The 21896-nt window shown below is 52.0% G+C and overlaps 1 protein-coding gene across 3 annotated transcripts in view; it reads left to right on the top strand.

The window, feature by feature from the left end:
• ANKS6 (ankyrin repeat and sterile alpha motif domain containing 6) overlaps nucleotides 1-17929 on the top strand; it is a 53802-nt gene extending 35873 nt beyond the window's left edge. The window contains exons 15-16 of one of the 3 annotated variants that reach the window (XM_087869530.1): nucleotides 13423-13588; nucleotides 15286-17929. In XM_087869530.1, coding sequence (XP_087725656.1) covers nucleotides 13423-13557 — 135 coding nt within the window. In that variant the 3' untranslated portion in view covers nucleotides 13558-13588; nucleotides 15286-17929. The other 2 variants (XM_087869531.1, XM_045780289.2) reach the window with 2 other exon arrangements.
• The last annotated feature ends 3967 nt before the right edge of the window (nucleotides 17930-21896 follow it).

Below are 21896 nucleotides of genomic sequence, written 5' to 3' on the forward strand. Positions count from 1 at the left end.
GAGGTTATGTCAGAGAGCGTGACCGGTCTCACGGTTCTTTCTGTATGTTGCCGGGTATGCACAGAAATATTGAACAGACTTAGGGCGCCAACAGCAAATAAATATTCATGTAGCCCTTTATCATTCACAAGACACTTCCCATACATTTCCCCAGTTAATCCGGGGAGGCCAGATCCTCGCAATTCCCTTGTCCAGCTGGCGAGGGAGCAGAGCCTCGGGGAGGGAGGGTGGAGAGGCGGGCTGGCAAGCGAGGCAGGACCTGCACCCGGGTCTTCTTCGTATGTTCCTGCAGCACCGTGCTGTGTGCAGTGACTCCTGCCAGCCCGGCTTGGGGGAGGGGGGTTGGGTCTCCTGCTGTCGTCATTATTACCGTTTTACCTGTTCACAGGCCGCAAGGTGGTCCGTCGGAGTGACATAGCTGGCAGTGCTTCTGGCACCCGGGTTTTATCTGGAGTTTTCACTGTCTGTTCTTTTTCTTCTGTAACTGGCCTGTTGCCAACCCCTGCTCCTCTGTTCCGTGGGCCCGGGCTGCCTCCCTTTATAGATGGGGAAGCTGAGGCTCAGAGATGGATAGTGAGCCCTGACTCGCAGACCAGCACCATTTCGACTCTGCTATGAGATGTGAGCAGCAGGGAAGGAGGGTGAGGCAGGCGTGGGGGTGGCTGGAAGTTGCTGGAAGTGGGCCAGTCCTGGCTGGTAGTCAGGGCTTACCCAGGGAACCGAAGCCCCAGGGTGGCTCCTGGAGCATCGATCAACCAGAGCAAGCACTGAAGTCCTTGGAGCATGGATTTAGTCATGAAAAATAGCCCCTGGGTTCTCTGCCGTGTCCCAAGCATTATGTGGGTGTTGAGCACTGAGGCTACTTTGTCTGGCTCTGCTCTGAGCATGTCATGTCTGGTCATTCATTTGATGTTACAAAAGCCACTGAGGCCAGGTCCAGTGTATAGGTGAGGGAACTGAGGCACAGGGAGGTTAAGGAACTCAACTGAGATCACATAATTGCTAAGTGGCAGAGCCAGGATTGGAACCCAGAGTTTATATGCTGACCACCATGCTGCCTTGCCTTGGTGTAAGCCACAAGTGCATATAAAGCAGAGCTCCTGACCTCAAGTAGGGGCTGGAAATGGCAGGTCCTGGAAGACATCCCCAAGGAAGTGTCAGGAGGGCTGGGATCTGAAGAAAAATGGGAACCTTTGGGTAGTGGGGTAGAAAAGTGCAGACCAGGCAGAAGGAAGCACATGTGCAAAGGCCCTGTGGTGAGAGGAGGTGCAGTGCATTTCAAGAACTCAGGAAGTGCTGGACCTGAGAGCAAGAGGTGTGGTGTGAGGGGAGGCCAGAGGGGACAGATGAGGCCCCCAGGTGGTTGAGGGTGACCCAGTCAAGTAAGGGCAAGGGCTTTGGGGAGGGGATAGGTGGGTGATGGTAGGGGGATTTGGCTCAAGGTTTGCAGAACCCGTCCTACTCCTGGCCTCCAGAGGCCAGACTTGTGAGCCAAGGAGAGGATGGAGGTGGGGGGAGCCAAGCCAGTTGAAGAAGGACAGGAAAGGTTCTAGATAGAGGGCCAGTGCGGACCATGGAGGGTGTGGGAGGATCGGCCAGGAGCTGGGTGCCACTAAGAGCCCGGCCCAGGGCATGGTAGATGGTAGCTACTAATGCTTCCAGAACCTCCCCTCTACCCTCAGTGGCCATGGCCTTTGTGGCCCAGGATCACAGAAAGAAGGCAGACTGGACTGGCTTGCAAATCTTAGGAAGCTTCACTGCCGTGATCGGAGTGGATGGCGTGACATATCAAGCCCACTCCAGAGGAGAGCGTTTCTCTTCATCTTTGCACAGACCGGGACTTTTTTTCATTTTCTCTCAAATTCGTTGCCCCCATACTCTATTCCTGTAACAGTCTGCATCCGTACCAAACAAGGCCCCGTCTAGAGAAGCAGAAGCGGCGACAGCTGTTGGTGGGTTTTAGTTCAGGCCACATCACAAAGGACGGTCTACCGGGTGGCTCGTGAACAACAGGAATTATTCTCACGGCATGGAGGCTGCAAGTCCCAGAGCAGGCTTCCGGCATGGTTGAGATCTGTGAGGGTCCTCCTCGAAGGTGCGGACTGCCGCCTTCTTACCGTGTCCTCACACGGCGGAGAGCAGAGAAGCGAGGTCTTCCTCGGTCTTCTCATAGGGGCACTGCTGCCATCATGAGAGTCTTACCCTCATGACCTCATCCAAGCCCCGTCACCTCCCAAAGGCCCCACCACCTCACCCCATCCCATTGGGGGTGGGGTCTCAACATATGAATTTGGGTGGTGGGGACACATTCCTTCCGTAACAGTGGTCTTCCTTGGGGCGCGAGCTGACCAGCTCCCAGCCAAGAGACCTGGGTGCTTCTGACCTGCCAGACCGAGGGGACCGCTCCGTCCCACCCACGTCCCTCCCACAGATAGCATCCACCCTCCAAGTCAGGCAGTTCCCCATGGAAATAGGTGCAGAGAGACGGTCTGACTACCAAAGTCCAGGGGAAGTGAGGACCACACATCACAGCGTGTCCTAGAGCAAAAGCATGATTGGGAGAAGCTCAATATTACAAAACCAGGTTTTCTGGCTGGTTTTGTAACCCCTGGCGCTACTCCGGGGTTGCCATTGCAGCTGTGTGCTGCTGCTTAGAGCAAAGAAGTTTTCAGGCTGAGCATGGCTTCCAGGAGCCCGTTGGATGGCATTTGGATGCCCTGGGCCTCAGCTGTTCTGGGCTGGACCTGCCTCACCCTGACTTCAAGGTGTCCTGCCTCCTTCTTGATTGCTACAGGGCACCCACTCCCCCTTCAACGTTCATACTTTTTCTTTTGCAACCCAGCCTCAGCCAGGAGAGTACCTACTGGTGGCTCAAATGCTCTGGACACATTCAAGAACCCAGACCAGGACCCATGAGAGAGGGGAGGCCCAGCTTTCCTTGTCCACCAGTGTCTTCATGGCTGTGGTCCACAGCATGCTGGGGGCGTTGTAGACCCAGTTTAGTGGTTCACCGGCAACATTTTAAAAAACAATAGCATAGAGAATGTCAACATTCTTTGCAGGTAGGAGGGTAAAATTTGTTTCGGTTGTATGTATTTATACGTAACAAGGTCGTGATCTAAAATGTATTTCTTGCACAATCAAAAATAGTTTGAACATTTTAGCTTAAAAGGTTTTAGGTTTTGTTTTGTTTTGTTTTGTTGATGAGTATTAACCAAAAACCTGGCTCCGCCATAAAAATAACAGCAAAGTAGTATGGATCCTCAGCCTTACAAGCCATGGGCCTTCCAGCTGAGCCTGCCCCCTCCGGTATTCAGGTTGTGATGTGTACTCAAGTCCGCTTATTAGTTGGTTCGTTTCAAACAGTTCATATGTTGGAGAAGGTCAACCAGAAACTGCACCTGAATTTCACCTGAATTTCACCTGAATGGTCCTAAGCCATTGCTTCTGTAATATTGCCATTTTGTGTGTGTGATTATCAAAGCAGTGCACATTCATTTTACTAAATTCGCACCGTGCCGAAAAGGTGAAAAGAGTTTTTAAAGGAATCACGATCCAACCACCCAGAGGCCAGTGCTGTTCACATTTGGGAAGATCACTGCAATGTTTGGTGGCAAATGTTTTTCTCTGCCGAGATAAATTTGGATCTATCATTTTATATTCTACTTTCTTCATTTAACATTAAATATATGCAGTTACCCATGTCATTAAAAACTCTTTTTAATATAATACATTTGCATGGATGTACTAAAATTACCTTATTTTAAATCCCTACTTGTTGGATATGTGGATATCCAAGCCTTCTATTAATAGTGCTGCAGTGGGCAACTTTGTGTGTAAGGCTTTCTAATTATCTCCTCGGAATAGATGTCTAAAAGTGGAATTGTGGAGTCAAAGAGTCTAAATCAAGGTATACGGCACTTCCTCCTGAATTACTTTCCAGAAAACGCCAGTGAACGTCCCCACCAGCTGTGGGCGTGCGGCTCCAGGGTCAGCGAATCCCCGCCAGGACGGAGTACTCTGTTTGCGTTTAGATTTGTATTAAGTTGGGAGGCCAGAAAGTGTGGCTTGTTTTAATGTGTATTTCTTTAACTACTGGATAGACCGAACACTTTTTTCTACGTTTCACGCCTGTTCGCTTTTTCCCCCGTAAGAATTATCGGCAGGTCCTTTGAATCGCAGGGGTTTCTCAGGGGCAGTCACTGTCGTCATCTTCAGTCAGCTGTGGCCGCAGGGAACAATTCTGGTTTCCATCGTCTACGGCTCTCTCCTCAGTGGGAGGCAGAGTGCTGGGTCCCCGGCTCGCCCTCACCTCGTCTCTCAGGCAGTTGCGGCTACAGTACATTTAATAGTGACGTGGCCCTCGTCCCTCCTTCCCCGCACTTTGCAGCGAGGAAGCCCAGCCGTGCGGGGTGCAGCCTGGGACGCCGCCCGGGGAGTGGTAGAGTAGGGACGCACCGTCTTCTGACCGCACATCCCTGCTCTGCCCTCTGCCCTGCAGCCTTTAGGTTTGTGTTGTTGGACTCTGGGGGGTATTTTTCTAGCTTCTTGAACTTACTTAGAAGGATTGGCACGCTGGGCGGTCTTGCTGCCTGCCCAGGCATCTAGGAGGCCTTGATGGCCGTCGAGGTCCCTGCTTGGGGCTCGTGGAGGGGCCCCCTGTGGTCTGGAGAGTCCACGAAATGAAAGAAGAGACAATTTGAAGTCTGAGCTCACTCACTTTTTTTTTTTCTCCTTACTCTTTGCACAGAACAGTCTGCCAGAGATTATTCATTTTTAATCTGCTTTACATTTTGACCACATTTCTTGGTTTAAAAAAAAGAAAAAAACGTGTTTAGTCCACACTGCTGTCCTCTGAGGACAGGACCTCTCAGCCTCCTGCTGCCCACACAGGGTCTGATGTCGCCAGCAACCATTTGAGTATCATTATTATCCCCATTTTATAGATAAGGAAACTAAGGCCCGGAGAGATTAAGTGTCTTGCTCAGGGTCAGCCAGCTAGTAAATGGGAGGAATGGGATTTGAACCCAAGCTGTTTGGTTCCAGTCTCTGCTCTTAAGCTCTGTGTATCACTGCCGCTCGGCCAGGTATTCAGTGAAGATGTTCTCTGGGCTGAAAGAAACATCCACTCCTCTCAGTTTTCGCATCTCAAAACATGTGTGTTAAGGGGTAGGGATGTGGGGGGAGTGTTGCAGGGATAGAGTGAGACGTGAATCACTGCCTAAAGCAATCTGACACTTTTGGGCAAGGGGGAGTAAGGCAGTTCAAACTCTCCCGTGTAGCAGAAAGAATTCAGCTCCCACTCAATTCCCTGGAAATCTGAGAGCTAGAAAGACACACAGAGTGAGTCAGGAGGAAACCTCCCTTGTAGGCCATGTGACCTGGGCCAGGTCAGTCCTGCTCCCTGGGCTCTACGTCCTGTCCTTGTCTGGGGGATTGGACCCCTGCATCTTGCCCTTTCCAGCCTTGACATGCTGTGACTGTGGGTGCTGGGGGAAATTCTGAGTCAGCGTGTTTTTATTAAACTCAGTACTCTTTTAATTAGATAATTTATTTTCCCTAAGACACTCATGGGTTTCTCGAGTATGAGTTGAGCATTATCGACACTCTGTCCATTGCACTAATAGTTAAAAGATTCAACAAGACTTTGTGTCTGTTTTCAATTTCCTCCACAGGGACGCGAAAGACAGATTTTACAGGAAACCATTCACAACTTCCACTCTTCCTTTGAGAGCAGCGCCAGCAACACCAGGGCCCCTGGAAACATCCCTGTGCATGAGCCTCCCTCCTGTGGTCACCAGCGTGAGCTTTCTGAGTCCCAGCACTGCCTCACATAGCCACTGCTCCAGCCACCATCTTCTCTTCCCCGTCCCCTGAAACACGCCTTGCTTGGTCACACCGCTGGGCCTTTGTCACGTTCCCTCTGCCCAGAACACCTGTCTTCCCTTCTCTTCCCTGCTGTAGTGGTTGGTGATACTGTTGCTGTAACAAACTCAAACACAGTAGACTTATCCTCACGTGAAGTCCGGTATGGCTGCTTCTGCTTGGCAGGTGGCTTCCCACTGTGATTTGGGGACCCAGTTCCTTTCACCTTGTAGCCGTCATCCCCAGGGGCCTCAGCATCTTTGCTTCTGGCTGGCAGAAAGGGGAAAGGAATGGTGGAGAAGGCACAGCCATTCTTAACCAACTTCCTCTTGACTGCTCACGGTCCATCCACACCTCCTCACGTTCCATTGGCCACCAGTAGTCACATGGTCCCACCTGGTTGCAAAGGAGGCTGGGAAATGTAGTCTTTGTTCAGGCGGTGGCTGCCCCTCGCAAGTCTACGCTTAGCCAGGGCAGTGCATGTTTTAGAGGACACATCTTCCTGTAAAACAAGTCACCTTTCCAGTGAAGCCTTTCTTGACTCGCTTACACAGAACTAACTTCAGCCCCCAGGACCCCTGACTGCTTGTTCGCAGCTCTAACACTTGGCTGCACTACTGCCTACAGCATACAAGAGGCGTTTAGGACGGGTATGCGGAATGCGTTTTTCTTTATTGCAACGGCAGCCTTTTCTGTCGGAAGAAAAGGGTAGGCCCGCTGTGTGATCTTGGACCCCTTCTCCTTTCTGGCCGTCAGTGTCCTCACCTGCAAGATCGGGGGTCGGGCAGGATGATGCTCTGATAGTCTACACTGCTCACCCCATGGCACTGTAGGCCTTCCTGCACTGCAAGTGGGAGCAGAAGACCCTAGTATATTGCATGGTGGAAGGACTTTGGTGCTCAAATTTTCTAGACAAAGAAGACAAGCGTTTGGAATTTCTTGTACACCCCGTTAATGCTATGTTCCTCAGAAGGGAATTGGTTCTTACAATTTTCTGCCATGTCCTATTACATTAGTGGGGCTCCGACTTCTAAAATCCAGTAGCTTTTAGAAGTGTTTTCAAGTGAGCAATTTGGCCCACGCTTGCTGCATTTCTGTAATGTGGTGGGTGCTGGGGATACAGAGACAAGCTGGAGCCAGTCCCACCCTTGGGGACCTCCATAGGCAGGAGAAGACATGAGTCCCAACCTCGAGAGGCAGCATGGCAGAGCGGTTTGTGCGCTGGACTCGGGCTCAGAGTTCACTCCAGCCCCGGGGCTGGCCAGCTGCGTGGCCAGGGACAGGCCACTTAGCCTCTTGCTCAGAGCTGAGAGCCACCGTGCGGAAAGCTTTCGGTCTGCACAAAGTACACAGTAGACAGCAGCCTTCACAGCGTTCTCGTCTTTGCCATGAGGTCCGCCAGGCCGCGTGCTGATCTCCTTGGGAGGGATGGCCTCGCGTGTCCCTCCCCCGCCATGGAGGCCTGCTCCCCATCCGCCGGCTTCTCGGGGCGGCTACGACCACGTTGCTGTGTCACGCTCACCCTCCACCCGTTGGGCCAGCTGCTGCTCCTTCCTCACGCTCCCACCAGCAGCAGCCAACTTGCAACATGACTGGAGAGAAGTTTCACGTCACCGACAGGCATCTTTATAAGTGTCCCTCAAAGCCGGGCCTGTAAGGAGACATGGTCACTGAGCTCCAACTGTGTGCAGCCCCTTGACCTCAGTGTCCTCCACCGTCCCCGCCACCCTGGACCATGCGCGTCTGGGACACAGACACAGAATGAAGCTGCGTGCTGGTTACACAGCCCGGGGCAGGGGCGCAGAGCTGGCTGAGAACTGGATCTGGTGGGCTTCCGGGCCGTGCCTTCTCCCCTGATCCATGTGGGCTCCTGGAGCTGACAGCGCCGGGCAGTCTCACTGTCGTACTAGTATCTCCAGGGCTTAGTTCTCAATCAGCCAAGGGTTGTTTGCCCTGAAATACATTGGCCCTTGAGTTACATGCTTTGAGCTTTTGTGTCTGCTGCTTGCCGCCGTCGGGTTTTTCTCATAAGCCCTCTGTTTGTGCAGCGTCCTGTCAGGTACATTGGACTAAACATCCGCCACACACAAGAGCCTTGCTGGAGGGGGCAGCTTTCCGTGATGCAGGCTCCCGCGAGCTCATCGGATGACCCCAGACAGAGCAGGCCTGATTCCCATTTTGCAGATGGGAAAACTGAGGCTCCAAAGAGGTGCTTCTCTTGTCTTTCTCACTGGACTCAAGTGGTTCTAAGGCTTTTTCTCCCAAGCAGTTTGTGTGCTGCCTGATGAGAGATTCCTGGCACCCTTTCTGGGCCATGGTCTTCCCCTTCCATGTGACGACCTCTCCCCCCACCCTGCACATGTATCCCCCACCTGCCTGCAAGAGGCTGTTCTCCTCCACAGCAAGTGTTTCCCTTGCTCGATGACCTGAACCAGCATTCCCCAAAGTGTGTTCCTTGGAACACTAGTTCCATAGGATGTGAATGGGGTTTTCATAAAGAACAATCAAGGGAGTGTATATGTGAAAGTGGGGCGAGGCATTTTGTGATCGAATAGGTTTGGCAGGCATTGGGTTAAAGCCCAGTTACATGACTGTCTTGCTGCAGGACATCTCAGAGCCTTCAGTGTGCCCGTCTGTGTTGGGCCTCTCAGAGGGGGCCATGTAGCATGTGGCATTTCCCATATGTTTGCCCACAGAGTGCTTCTTCACGGTGCTCTTGCAAGACAGGTTCCTGGGACACTGTTAGGGAAACCTGCTTTGACTGAGACAGTGGCACCACGAGGACTCACAGCCCCTGGGAGTAGGGGGAGGGGACACTCAAGGGCTTCAGCTGGGTCAGGGGTCCTCGGTCCTCCTCTGTCCCCAGCATCTCCTGGCAGAGTGCCCTGCTCGGCAGTAGGACATCAGGGTGGGCGAGTCCCCTGACTGGGTGATTGGGACCCGGCTCAGAGGACTCTCCATCCTCTGCAGGGCGTCTCCTGCAGGGGAGAGGGCACGGTTGGCCAGCCTTTGTGCCGTGTCCCCTCTGGCGTGTGCTGCGTGTCATGCCACACGCCCCGCCGGCCAGGGGGTGCTCCCACGTCCTTGGGCGCCAGACCAACACGTTGGAGGCCCGCTAGTTTTGCAAGGAGAATGCTTACTCTCTCACCCTTTCATTCATCACACATGCACTGAGCATCCAGCCCGTGCCTGCCCCTGCTTGTGTCTTGGATCCAGAGATGAAAATATACACATGTCTGCCCTCAAGGAACCCACGGTGTCTTAGAGGAGACAAGCATGCAAATAAAGCGTTACAGTGCCGTGTGAGGAGTCTTACAGTGAAGGCGCGTGCTGGGTCCGTGGCTCCGAGCACGTCATTTGTGACGGCTAAGGTTTGGCCCCGGAGGAGAGGACTGGCAGGGAAGGAAGCCAACGGGCCCCCAGACGGGGACAGCCTGTGTGAAGTTAGTCCGTCCGTACCATTTGTGGACTACTTATTGCTGGGGTTAAATTAGATACCTGTTTTTCTGATTTGGGTTGGGGTTTTTCTTGTTTTGTTTTTGATTTGGGTTCTTTTCTTTAAAATGCATAGAAGCAGTCTGTCCCCCTGGAAAGAGCACTGAATCTAGAGTCAACCCTAGCACTGGATTTTGGCTCACCACTTACTGGGTAACAACGGGCTTGTTTCTTCTTGAATCTCAGTTTCCCTTTTGGTTAGAAGGGGCTAGTGCTCCCCAAGGTACTGAATATCAGATGCACGTGAGAAAGCCCTTTTCACACCGTGTGGAGCCGTGCAGATTTGAGAATCTCCACCATGGTAACACATTTGAAATCAATCTCTATCTCCCGCCTTATCTCCCTGTCCTCCCCTCCCCCACCTCCCACTTGCCCAGACACAGCCATAGCTGGGGCAGGGAGCAGGGAGTAAGGCCAGAAGAAGGGGCCTCCCGCCAGAGGGAGCAGCTGCTTAGATGGCTCTGCTGGTGTCAGAGCCCAAGGAAGCCAGGAATGACAGAGGATCCCCATGCTCCAGCAGTCCTGGCTCTGGGTGTTTGTGTCTTTGGGATTCCCAGCAAGGGGGACAGAAAGAAGCAGGAAGGTTTTCCAGCCAAATTGTAGGACAAATTGCAGGACAAAGATCCAGCAGACAAAGAGGAGGCAGGAAACCCTTCCAGTGTTCACTTACCTTGGAGCTGCCCAAGGACACAGCCGTGCGGGCCGAGATGGGACGAGGCAGCTGTGGGCATCCGTGCTGACCCATGCCGCCAAGAACACCTCCCGAAGTTCGGGACCCTTCTTGGGAAGATTTTGCGCCCAGCCTGAAGGTGTCGTGAAGCATCATCCGTGCCCATCTGTCCTTGTCCATTTCAAGCAAGGTAATCATGTCTTTTTAACTAACAGATCCTGTTCAACATGTGAGGACACCTGAGGTTTTTCCCTGATAAAGTCAACACCAGATTCTGTAGGACAGGCTAGAGAACGAATCTCCTCCCTGGAGGGGGTGGGAGGTGAATCACCTCCTCTGGGTGGGTTCTCCTTAAAGATTTCTGGAGGGCTTGCCAGACTCCCCACTGGCCTCAGGGGGCCTCTGTTCCTCTGTAACCTGCGGTCTAAGAGGGGATTAGACCCTGCTTGGAATTTCAGCCCCTCGTCTGTGAAGCTGGTCTCTACTGACAGTGATTCACTAAAGCTTGGGATGACAGAAGGGAAGTCACACAGAATCACGGGCAGTGGCACAGAGCGGAAAGCCCAGTTCATCTGTCTCCGGTTCCTTCTAAGGCAGAGACCACCAAGGGCTCCCTCCTCAGGGCCCTGCCCAGTGGCGGGGGGTGGGGTCAACCCCACTAGGTTCCCAGTTCCTGTCGGAGCCAGCTCCCTGGGGCTAATGGACAAAGGGCATGGCCGTTTTCTTCAGGGAGACCTTGTCCCCACCTTCTTTGTGGCTGGGGTAGAGTTTCACCTTAAGTCCTCAGCAAAGCCACCGTATCCTTTGGTAAGAGACCAGGATGCCATTTTGTTTTCAGCCCTGCAGAGTGGGTTTCCACGTTGCTCACCATCAAACACTACTTCGTGTTATTGTTCTAGTGTTATTTCCACGCAGGGACTTGATTCTTTAAAGGACTTTTGTTTGCCAAATGTATATTAAATAACAGCGAATTTGTCTTCCCACTTTGATTTTGCTCATCGCAGGCGTAAGTGCTGCTCGGATTTCTTCCAGTGATAAGCATTACAGAGCAGCGCCTGTGGTGGCCCCGCGCGGCTATAAGCTGCCTTGTCTCCTTCACAATTGCCCCGTCAGGCAGCTTTCAAATTCCCTTCCTACCAATTCAGTGGCTGTGGCACACAGATTCTGTTTCATCATGATAAGTGTCCTCTTTAATCCCCATCACATGTCTCATCCAGTCCCCCCACCCACCGCCCCCCTCCAGTAACGGCCAGTTCTCTACGGTTAAGAGTCTGTTTCCTGGTTTGCCTCTCTCTCCTTTGTTCATTTGTTTTGTGGCACACAGATATTAACCTTACCAAGGTTCCCCAGCTAACAAGGGACAGTGGGTTTCAATGCAGGTCTCCTCTCTCACTCTTAGGAGGGGCCGTGTTTTCTCCAGGCCATCTTGCTGCCTTTGGACACAGAGAAACATTAAATTGGTATAAGCCCAGCCAACAACAGAAATAAAACCTGTTAGTCTGTATGGCTTGTTCACAATTTTTTTTCTTTTTTTATTTGGCAGGCCAGGTTTGGGGGGGGGGGGCTGTGCTCATGAAACACTATAAATAGCTGGGAGATTCTCTTTGTTCTAAGAATTCTTACAAGTCAGGGGACTGCCTCATCTCCACCTCTTCTGGTCTCAGGACCTCGTGTTGGCGTGCTCAGCGCTGCAGAGCATACAGGGTTCCAGTCCTGAAGCAGCTGGAGTAAGGCCATGGTCTGTGGGGCCCCAGAGGGTGGAGCAAAAATACTGGGGAGACCATGGGAGTAGAGCCAGCTTTCCGTGAGGAAGAACATTCCAGGAAGCAGAGCTACCCAGGAGGGGGACCTTTCCCCAGAAGGGCCCCCAGAGGCTGGGCGAGCCCATAGCAGGGCAGCTGGAGAGGGAAATTCACACTGTGAATGAGGATTGGACCCAGCAGTTGGTTCCCCAATGACCCAAAGGTGGAGATGACATGAAAAAAACAATAAGTTAAATATAGAATTACCATGTAACACAGCAATTCCACTCCTATCTATATACCCCAAAGAATTGAAAATAGGTATTCAAAAAAAAAGAAGTGTATGCAAATATTCAGAGCACCTTTCGCAATAGCCGAAAGGTAGAAACAATCCAGACGGCCATCAGCAGATGAAGGGATAAAGAAAATGTGCTATATTCACACAATGGGATATTATTTGGCCATAAAAAGGAACGGCATGCTGCCACGTGCTGCCACATAGACAAACCTCGAGAACATGACACCGAGTGAGAGAAGCCACACGAGAGACTCCATGTTACGTGATTCCATTCATATGAAATGTCCGGAATAGGCAAATAGGTAGAGCCAGAGTTTGGGGGGCTGAGGAAATGGGGGGTAACCGCTTACTGAGTAGAGGGTTTCTTTTTGGGGTGATGAAAAAGTTCTAGAACTAAATGATATGGTTGTAAATCAGAGATGTACTGAATGTCACGAAATTGTGCACTTTAAAATGGTTAAAGCAGTAAGTTTTAGGTTATACACATTTTATCATAATTTTTAAAAGGAAGAAAGAAGAGGGGAGCTCATCACCTGGCCGTTGCTCCATCCTGCTGTCAGTCTGCTCATCTGGACCTTGTCATCAGGGGGAAAGATCATAACCGCCCTAGGGTCTTCCTCCCTTCTCCCTCCCACACACTCATGCACACACACCTCTCTGTCTCCTTCGTCAGAGGGTCGAGAAGGACGGAAGGTCTCCAGCCAGCGTCTCTGGGGCCTGGCACCGAAAAACCCCATGCATGAGCAGGGCTGCCCTTGTCCTGGCTGTGAGAAGGCAAGTCCCTTTGGAAGGCGGGAACTTTCTCCAGGCACCGGCTAACCTCCTGCGCTCCAGGCTGCTTGCCCTTTCTCTGGCTCTCATTGCTTTTCCCCAAGGGCCTCGGAGCTTCACTACACTTGCTCACAGCTCTTTCAGTCGAATAATTGTCTCCACTTTCATCACAATCAGAAACACTCCCTTTGAGTCACAGATGAGTGTTTTCAGAAGTCCTTCTGCGTTGGCATGGACACCCGTTGGATGAAGGACTTCTTCAGCTGTTGAGTCGATGCCTCTGAGGGACCCAGACCCATCGACTCCCACTTACCCTGCTGCAGCGGCCACCAGCCCTGCGCCCCAGCCTCCCTCTGCCCAGTCCCACTTGCCCCCTTCCTGCCGCAAGGGTCCCTCCCAAGACAGCTCCTAAACCACGTGCCACGGGCTCCTCTCCACTCGGAGTCTGCTCCTGGGTCACCCAGCCTGTGCGCAGGGTTTATAAATGGGGAGGCTGCGTGTGCGGGGGGGGGGGGGGGCTCAGCCATGAAGAAGGATCTAGAACTGGAGGCTGTACCCCCATGTTGCTGCTGCTTCTACAGGTTGGCTTTATCATTGAGGTGACCTCGGCGCAAATTGATTTTACGAACTCCTCACCAGGGGCAGTGGTCAAGAGCCTGAGTCAGGATCCTCTGAGAGAACACCCACCAGGCCCCCTGGAGCCCCAGCCTCGCTGAGAGGCATGTGGGTGCTGGCAGCGTCCCTCAGGTAAGCAACGCTCCATTTCCTCATTGTTGGAATGAGGGCTGACACACTCCTTCACCGTCTCAGGCCCCGGGGATCCACCAAGGGAGCAAAGCAAAGTCCCTGACTTCGTAAAGCTTGTGATCCCCGGGGCAGGTGGGGAGGGGGTGGTAAAAATGCTGGCTCACTGGGCAGGGTGAAGACTGACTGAGAGAATCCAAGTCAAGAGCTCAGCACAGTGCCTGGCACAGGGCGAGTGCGCGTGGGGCATCCGCCACTTTTACTCATTCGTTTCTCTCCCTGTTCCTTGGGGGTCAGGGCTAAAGGAGCTCTGCACCGGCCACAGTGCGGGGGACATTGCGCTCTGCCACATGAATGACCCCGGAGCTGCTAGCTGTCAGAGGGGCTGGGTTACAGACCTGTGGCAAGGGCCAGGGATGCGCCCAGCCAGACGAATTGCAAGAAGGAATGGAAAATATTTGTTTATTGCAAAGCAATGAGCTTTACGCACATAATTCAGTCGACAATCTGCAACCATTCAGGAAGAACACAGAACAAAGCATTGGACCAAAAAGCCCAAGGTGCAGCCTGTGTTCTTTAGACCTGGGTGATAGCTCTATTTGGTCCACATTCTGTCACCCACTTGTACGTGGATCACCCAGCCTTCCTGGGTCACGCTGACTTTTTTTATTTAAAAAAATTTTTTTTTAAAGAAATGCACAGGTCATTATCAATGAGAATATTTTGATGTGCAAGATGTAACACATTTACCTTTTTCCATCCTCTCTGGAGAGCCCCGAGATCAGGTGTAGCTTTCACCCGAGCCCCGTGGGGGTTCCCGGGTAGAGAGCCCGGGGCTGGAGGCCGAGGGAGCCCTTCTCCTGATGGAAATCTCCCACCGGGGAAAACCCTCCAAATGGGCTCCCGCCGACACTCTCAGGGAGCTCTCCAAGCGAACTGAGTTTTGACCGAGCTTCTGACTGGAGCACCACGGGCATGGCTGTCTGTGGGATGGCTTGCTAGTAACACTTGCGTGGTGCTGTCTTAGAAGCTATAGCCTTGCTGCTCCCCCAGGACCCTCCCGTGCCCTGACCTCCTCATGCACGACATCCGTATGAACACCACGATGCCGTCACCTCTTACTCAGCGACACCGGCTCCAACAAGCCAAGTGACCCACTCAAGGTCACATGCTGGTTAGAGTACAACTGAACCTCCCCTGGGCTTTTCAGGCCCGCTGAAATCCAGTAAGGGCTCACTGTGCTTTGACGCACATGCTATCGAATCCTCTCAGCCATCCAGAGCTACCATTATTATTACCCATTTCATAGATGAGCAAAACGAGGCACAGAGAAGTCAAGTAACTTGCCAGGGGATGCCACACCTTGATCGAGACCCAGTATAGGTATGGAATTGACCACTTAGAAGCCAGAGCAAGTAAATGGTCTGCAGGGCAGGGCATTCATATTCATCCTTCTGTAGCAGACCCCACATGAGGTTCAAAGTCATAAAACCTGAGTTTGAGTCCTGCTGACACTACTTGGGCTGAGAGGGCAGATCAGCTCATCTCCGGGGCCTTGGTTTTCCCACCTGTGAAATGGAGAGAACAGCAAACGCTGTCTGGCGAGGCTGCGGTGAGGAGTAAGTGAGATAATAAATACTGGAGTGTGTTGCAAACTGTAAAGCGCTGTGCACATGCTACTTAGTGGCTTTTTTCTCCAGGGACCCTGGCACAATGGTGGAAGAGGAAGAAGCTTGGAGACCGGGGAAGTTGCAGTAGGTGGAACTTCGGGGTTGTCATGGGAACCAAAGCTCTGAGGCTGATCAAGGCAGGAAATACCATCTGGTTTTAAACACCAAAAGCCTCGACTCACACTGGACTTATTTCTGTAAACAGCAGAATTAACATCATCCTGTAGCAGTAACGTCAGCCCTGAGCAATCTAGAGATTGTCTTTCTGCTGATTTCCCCGGTCAGATCCAGACAAAGCAACTAAGGTACTCCTTATCCATTAGCTGTCACTTCCAAAAAAATGTGGACAAGTCACTTAGTAAATCTGAGCTTAAGTGGAAAGAAAACATGCTGGGAGACACTTTCCCACCCCTCCTTGGCTTTGCAAGCCCAGAGGGAAGGCTGGAGGTGGTGTCCAGGGACAGCGGTGAGACGGCCCGGAACCCCAGGCAGAGCTGATTCTGGAAGGGTGCTTAAAGAGCATCTCCTCTTTCCTCCAAATTATGAGAGAGAAAACAGGCCAAGAATGGGATGGCACCTGCCCAAGGTCACACAGCAAATCGGTGACAAAACTGGCATTTGGATCTAAGCCTCCCAACTCTCAAGTCCCCTTCTTTCCTCTCCGCCAATGGCTGCTACCTTTGGTACTTGCTCCAGCACTGTCGTGTTGCTTCCCGGGAAACATGAGACTTGGGATTTCTCTGGTTCCCCATGGGCTCTGCGAGATGAAAAGCAGAATGTTTCTGGAGTCCTGCACCTCCCAGGGATTCGACTCAGGAAGCCATCATTTCTTTATTGTTTTCTTGGGAGCAACAAGGTTTCTGCAAACTGCATGAGTCCAAATGAATCAGGATGCAGTTTTAAAAACGAGAGGGTGATGCCTTTGAATTTTCAAAATCTAGAAGAAAATCCCGCTTTCGTTGCAGCTCCCAATTCAGCAGAGGTCTTCCGGGGATGAACTCTTTTCTCATGGGGGCCGCTAGGAATCATTTGAGGTGAGAGCTCTGCTGGGAATGTAGGCCCAGGGTGGCTGCTGTGCAGTCTGGCTTGCCCTCTCTGAGCCTGTTTTCCTGGGTGCACCATGAGGCAGTTTCCATGTGACTGCCTCTGAGGTTGCTCCTGGCTCTGACGTTCTGTGACTTGCTGATCGTTTTTTTACGAAAGGAAAGAAGAGCCATTGCTCGTAGAGTCACCCTGATACTTTGTTCCACAGCTGACATGGCCCCGAGTGGAGAAGCATCAGCATTGGCCCTTCGGCTCCTTGCTGGCTGGGTCCTGGGAACTTCCTGTGAACAAGGCTTGGCTGGAAATAGGAAATACTCTCTATCCAGCCTCAGGGACAGGGGGCATCTGAGGGCCCTGTCCCGTCACGGCCCCAGGACCCTTAGCCGAAGCTGGCAGATGGCACCCGGGGTGGCAATGACAGAGTGCATGCGCATGGCTGTGTCTACCCCGAGTCTCCCCAGCCCACCCTCAGAGTCCCAAGTTCTGCCCTCAAGCCCCTCTGTCCTGTGTCCACCCACCAGGTTCTAGGCATCACTTCCTTAGCAAAGGAGTAGGGGCTGGGGAGCTGGGACATCTCCTGGCCCCACAAGCCTAAGGAGAAGCCTCACTCCTGGGGAAGGCCCTGGTTGTTTCTGGATCCTGTTGTATGAATGGGAAGCTACCCTCCTAGGAGCTGTCACTCACTTCTGTCCCTTGGGGTAGCCGAGGTCCTCCCACTCCTTTTCCACTTGCTCAGAGCCGTAGGAACCACCTCATTGCCATCTCAAGGGAGCCCCTGAGCCTCAGCAGCTGGGTTTGGGGAGCCCAAGAGAGCCTAAGCTGGGGGAGGAGAGGGAAGCCCTGGGCAGCACCATCTGTAATTTGGTTCCCAGGCAAGAAAATGAGGATTGTGGCTCTTTCATATTTCCCAGGAGTTACTTTTTGGTCTGAAAGAGGCTTGAGAGATACCTACTAGAAGAGCTAAAGTCCCACTCCAAATGCTTGCTAAGCAAGGGAACTCACATACAAAACTTGTCTCAGACAGCGGCAAGAGAGGTGGATCCCTTACAAGTTGATACAGAGGCCTTAGCTGGGTTCAGGCATGTGTACATCCAGATGGTCTTGACGCCTCCTTCCTATCCCAAGGCTGTGTCCTTAAGCAGCCTCTGGGAGTGGGGAAGGCAAGTGGAACCCGCATTCCATGGACAGGGGAAGGATGCGGAGCCTCCGGTGTCGGGGTGCAGCTCCCAGGTCAACCAGCGGTCACGTCCCCTTGGTGATCTCCTCCAACAGTTTCTAGTCTAAGGGCAGAGCAATCCTAGATGTTTGAGCCTGGGAACTCTCTGAACCTCTGAATCTCTCAGCCTTCTCATCTGTAAGGTGGGGATCACAAGTTCCTCCTCCTGTGATGACTGTGAAGATTAAATGAGGAAAAAAACACCTTAGTGTTTAGCGCACAGTAGGTATTTTAAACAACTGTAAAAATTGTGGGGCACCTAGGTGGCTCAGTCAGTTAAGCGTCTGCCTTCAGCTCAGGTCATGATCTCAGGGTCCTGGGATGGAGCCCCACATCATGCTACCTGCTCAGCAGGGACTCTGCTTCTCCCTCTGCCCCTCTGCTCTCTCCCCACTCATGCTCTCTGTCTCTCAAACAAACAAATAAATAAATAAAATATTTTTTAAAAATCTATAAAAATTGCAAACACTTCATTTACACTCTCTGAAGCTTCTTTGGAAAGGTTTCCATGGTAAATTTCATTTTCCAGGTTAGGGGAAACTGAGCTCAAAGCAGTGGGGTGACATGTGGGAAACCCCAGACCAGCCACTTGTTGGAGTAGGGTCTGTCCGACATGTGTCCAAATCTCCTTCTGTCTCGCCATAACTATGAATGTATGACTTTCTGAGCACTTTAAAGAGATTAGGGAAATGAAAATGAACCTGAGATACGTCTGTTTCCTTGAGATATGACACCTGAGAAAAGTGAGAACTCAAAAATGCCAACTCTCAACTTTCTATTTACTCCCTTCCCTTACAGTTTCCTGAGAGGAGCCTGGTTTAGAAAGTTATTTTGTTGCATGCATCTTTCTGTTCATCTTCTGCCTTGCTATTTGCAACTGTGGTGTTGTTTGTGAAGACAATGTCTAGTATGTTCTCTGGGAAGTTGACACAGGAAAACAAAGCCGTCTTTAGCGATGAGTACTCAGCCTGGGTACAGAGCAGAGAACATCTCCCTGAGGCAACAACAGCTGGAAACCAGGCCACAGAGGGAAGCTGGAGAAAAGACCAAGTTTCTTCCCCTCTCTCTGCGTTTGTACGCTTCGAGAATTACAACACGGCAAACCCGGGGACACGACCTGCCCAAGGTGACACTCTGGCAAAGTGTGGCTTTGACTACATCAAAATTAAAGATTTATTATTTTTTATGGATTTTATTTATTTGTCAGAGAGAGAGAGGGAAAACCCAGGTGGGGGAGTGGCAGGCAGAGGGAGAAGCAGGCACCCCGCTGAGCAGGACTCAATCCCCGGACCCTGAGATCATGACCTGAGCCGACAGCAGATGCTTAACTAACTGAGCCACCCAGGCTCCCCTAAAGATTTCTTTTTAGATGAAGGTCACAAAGTTAACAGATAGGGAGGAGTTGTTTTCAATGCCTAAATCTGATAAGGGATTCCTAAGGGGTTAATCGCTGGATTATGCAAGAACTATTTGCAAATCGGGAAGAGGCCATTTCCTAGAAGTAGAAACTAGCTTAAGTATATGCAGAGATGCTCAAACTCACCAGTTATTGAGAAAATGCAAACTACAACAGCAAGATTCCATTTCATACCCATCAATTTAACAAATTAGAAAGTTGGCTAATGCTAAGTACTGGGAAGGACGCAGGCCGTGTTAAACCGGCACAGCCATCGGGAGAGCAGTCTGGCGGATTTTCGTGACATTGGGTGTGTGCCTGCTGAGATGCCAGCCCCAGGCTCTGTATCCCTGAGATGCGTGTCTCTTGCCCTCTCCTTCTCTGCCCCATATTGTGGGGGTCTGGTCCCTGCAGGGTGTGTTTCCCGGGTTCCTTGTCCCTAACTTGCACGGAGAGGCACTCACAGGAAGTTGGAGGGTGGAAGGAATGGAGAAGCCAGGGCATCTCTCTTCCTCCTCTCGGCCTCAGGTGGCATCTGCAAGCAGCAGCTGTGCCTCCTCCAAGGAGCCAGGACAGGTGAGTGATGACTCCAGCTTTGCCAGATGAGCCCTCCTCCCTCTGGTGCTCCGGTAGCACTTTCCCACCTCACTGTCCCCCCACGTAGCTTCTTCATTCCTTGAGCAACCAGTTCCCTGCACGCAAGCCCCCGTGTTGTAAACACTCAAGCAGTTTCTGCTTCCTGGTTAGTCTAATTCCCATCCCTAGGATCCAGGCAGTCCCAAATCCTGCGTGTGCAGCTCCGAGCGACCCTCCTGCAGGTGCACGAGGACAGATATCCAAGAACCTCTACAGTGTTTGGGAAAATGGAGAGGCAGAGGTGGCATGGCCCCCATTGCCAGAGGGACGGATATTGTACAAGGATGGGTAACATGTGACATGTAAGCACATTGGAGGAGTGACCATGTTGGGGGCTGGGGGAGGAATGGGGGTCCAGGATGAAGGGGAAAACCAAGCAGGAGAAGAGTGCTGCATGGAATGAATGATGAATGTGCCTTAAGCCGGGGAGGTGGTTAACTCAACCTATGCAAATGAGGGTGAAAAATGTACAGTATGCCTTGAAAAGGTGAGCAGGACAAGGATAGGATCCTCCAGGCAGAGAGAGTAATGTGTGAAAAGGAGCAGAGGCCTAAAAACGGCCTATCCGGGGAGCAGCCAGAAGTGGCACGTGGCTGGGGCACGGGCCCGTAGTCAGTACTGTGTGCACTGGAACCACGGAATGTCAGCTCTGCCTGAAAGGTCTTGAAGACCGGTTCAGCCTCTCATTCGTTATGGAATTTGCTCTTGTTTCCTACTAAGTTCTCTACTCTGTGTCAGGCACTGTGCAGGCCCTGGGGACACAGCCCCTGCCCTCAGAAGGAGCACTCGTGGGAGCGGGACGGACCCAGAGTCAAACAGCCTTGCTGTATGGAGTGGTGGTGAAGAACTCTTGGGGGGCCACGGTGTTCTGAAGTCCTCTCCCGTTGTATCTGGGCTAGGTCTATGACTTGCTTTCCTATGGAATGTGATGGAGGTGACATCGTTCCTGTTCTGGGCCCAAACCTTAAGAAAGCCAGGGTTTTCTGCTTCTGTCCTCTCAGAGCCCTGTGTGGACACATAAAAGCTGGCTACCCTGCTGGAGAGACCTCATGCAGAGAGAGCGTGCACAGCAGCCATGTGGACAGGGAGAGGCTCCAAGACGAACTGGAGAGACAGAGAATCCCAAATGTGCCAGCCTTCCCAGCTGAGCCCAGCCTCCGGCCAGCCTGCCAACTGAATGCAGCCCCACGAGTGACCACCAGCAGGACCGGCAGAACTGTCCAGCTGAGCCCAGCTCAGATGCTAGTCATAAGCAACATGCTTGCTATTCTGAGCCACAGAATCTTGGAGTGGTTTGTTCTGCCAGTGATGGATTACCACAACAGGCAGTGTCAAGTGCACAGTGAGAAAAGAAGTGAGGACAGGGGACATGGAGGGCCAGAAGGAGTGACAATGAATCTGACCCGGAGGACTGGGAGAGCTGAGCAGGGAGACAGGAGAAATGATAGAAAGTGAAGACGAGTCTTGGGCATCACCAGTGAGCTTCAACAAAGCCCCTCTGAGGACCTACTACCTGCCAGGCCCTGGGCGGGGCTGAAGAGGAGGCAGAGAAAGGTGGCCGCAGCCTGCTGGGAGAGGCGGTCTTGAGCATTGGCAGTGAGCATGCGAGGTCGGATGTGATCGGTGCCCAGCAGGAGGGGAGGGACGAGGGCTGAGCGTTCAGAAGACACAGGGGTCATCTCCTTGGAGGGACAACCAGGGAAGACTTCATGGAGGAAGTGGAATTTAATGTGGGCCCTGAAAACCAGGTGCAGTTTAGAGCTGGAGAGAAAAGATTTCCTGGTGGAGGGTTTCATGTACACAGAGGCACAGAGTTGGGATGGTTGGCTTGTCGGGGGACCGGAAGGGCCAGTACAGAAGCAGTCACAATGAGGAACGCTAGTCCTGCTCTCTGTCTTGGCTAAATCCCCCCAGATACACATATGCAGAGAGACTGTAACATAACAGCAAGCCCTAGTAACATGCTGGTTAGTTGAGGAAGGGAGGAGAGGACCCCCAAATGAATATTTCTCCCAAAGTCAGTTCATGTTAGCATCGTGGATTGGGAGACAAATAAATGCCTAAGAATAGACACAGAACATTAATTTTTCATTGATCATAATATCACTGTCATGAACATTAAAAATGTAGACTTTGGCAAGAAATAAACTTCAGAAAAAGAGAAAAGAGATATTTGGAAGGGTGTGGCGTCTACTTTCATATCCCCCTGATCTCTCTGCCAGTCACTTGGGAGAATGGGCCTGTTAGGGTATCATGGTGGGGGTGGTAGAGCATAGGGTGATGGAGTAGAAGGCCCTGGAGGCCTCCAGACCCAGCTTAGAATCCCAGCTGCGCCCTTTTCTGGTTATA

Source organism: Ursus americanus, chromosome 18 (assembly GCF_024610735.1).
Source record: "Ursus americanus isolate L20-20 chromosome 18, mUrsAme1.1.p, whole genome shotgun sequence".
Lineage (NCBI taxonomy): Eukaryota > Metazoa > Chordata > Mammalia > Carnivora > Ursidae > Ursus > Ursus americanus.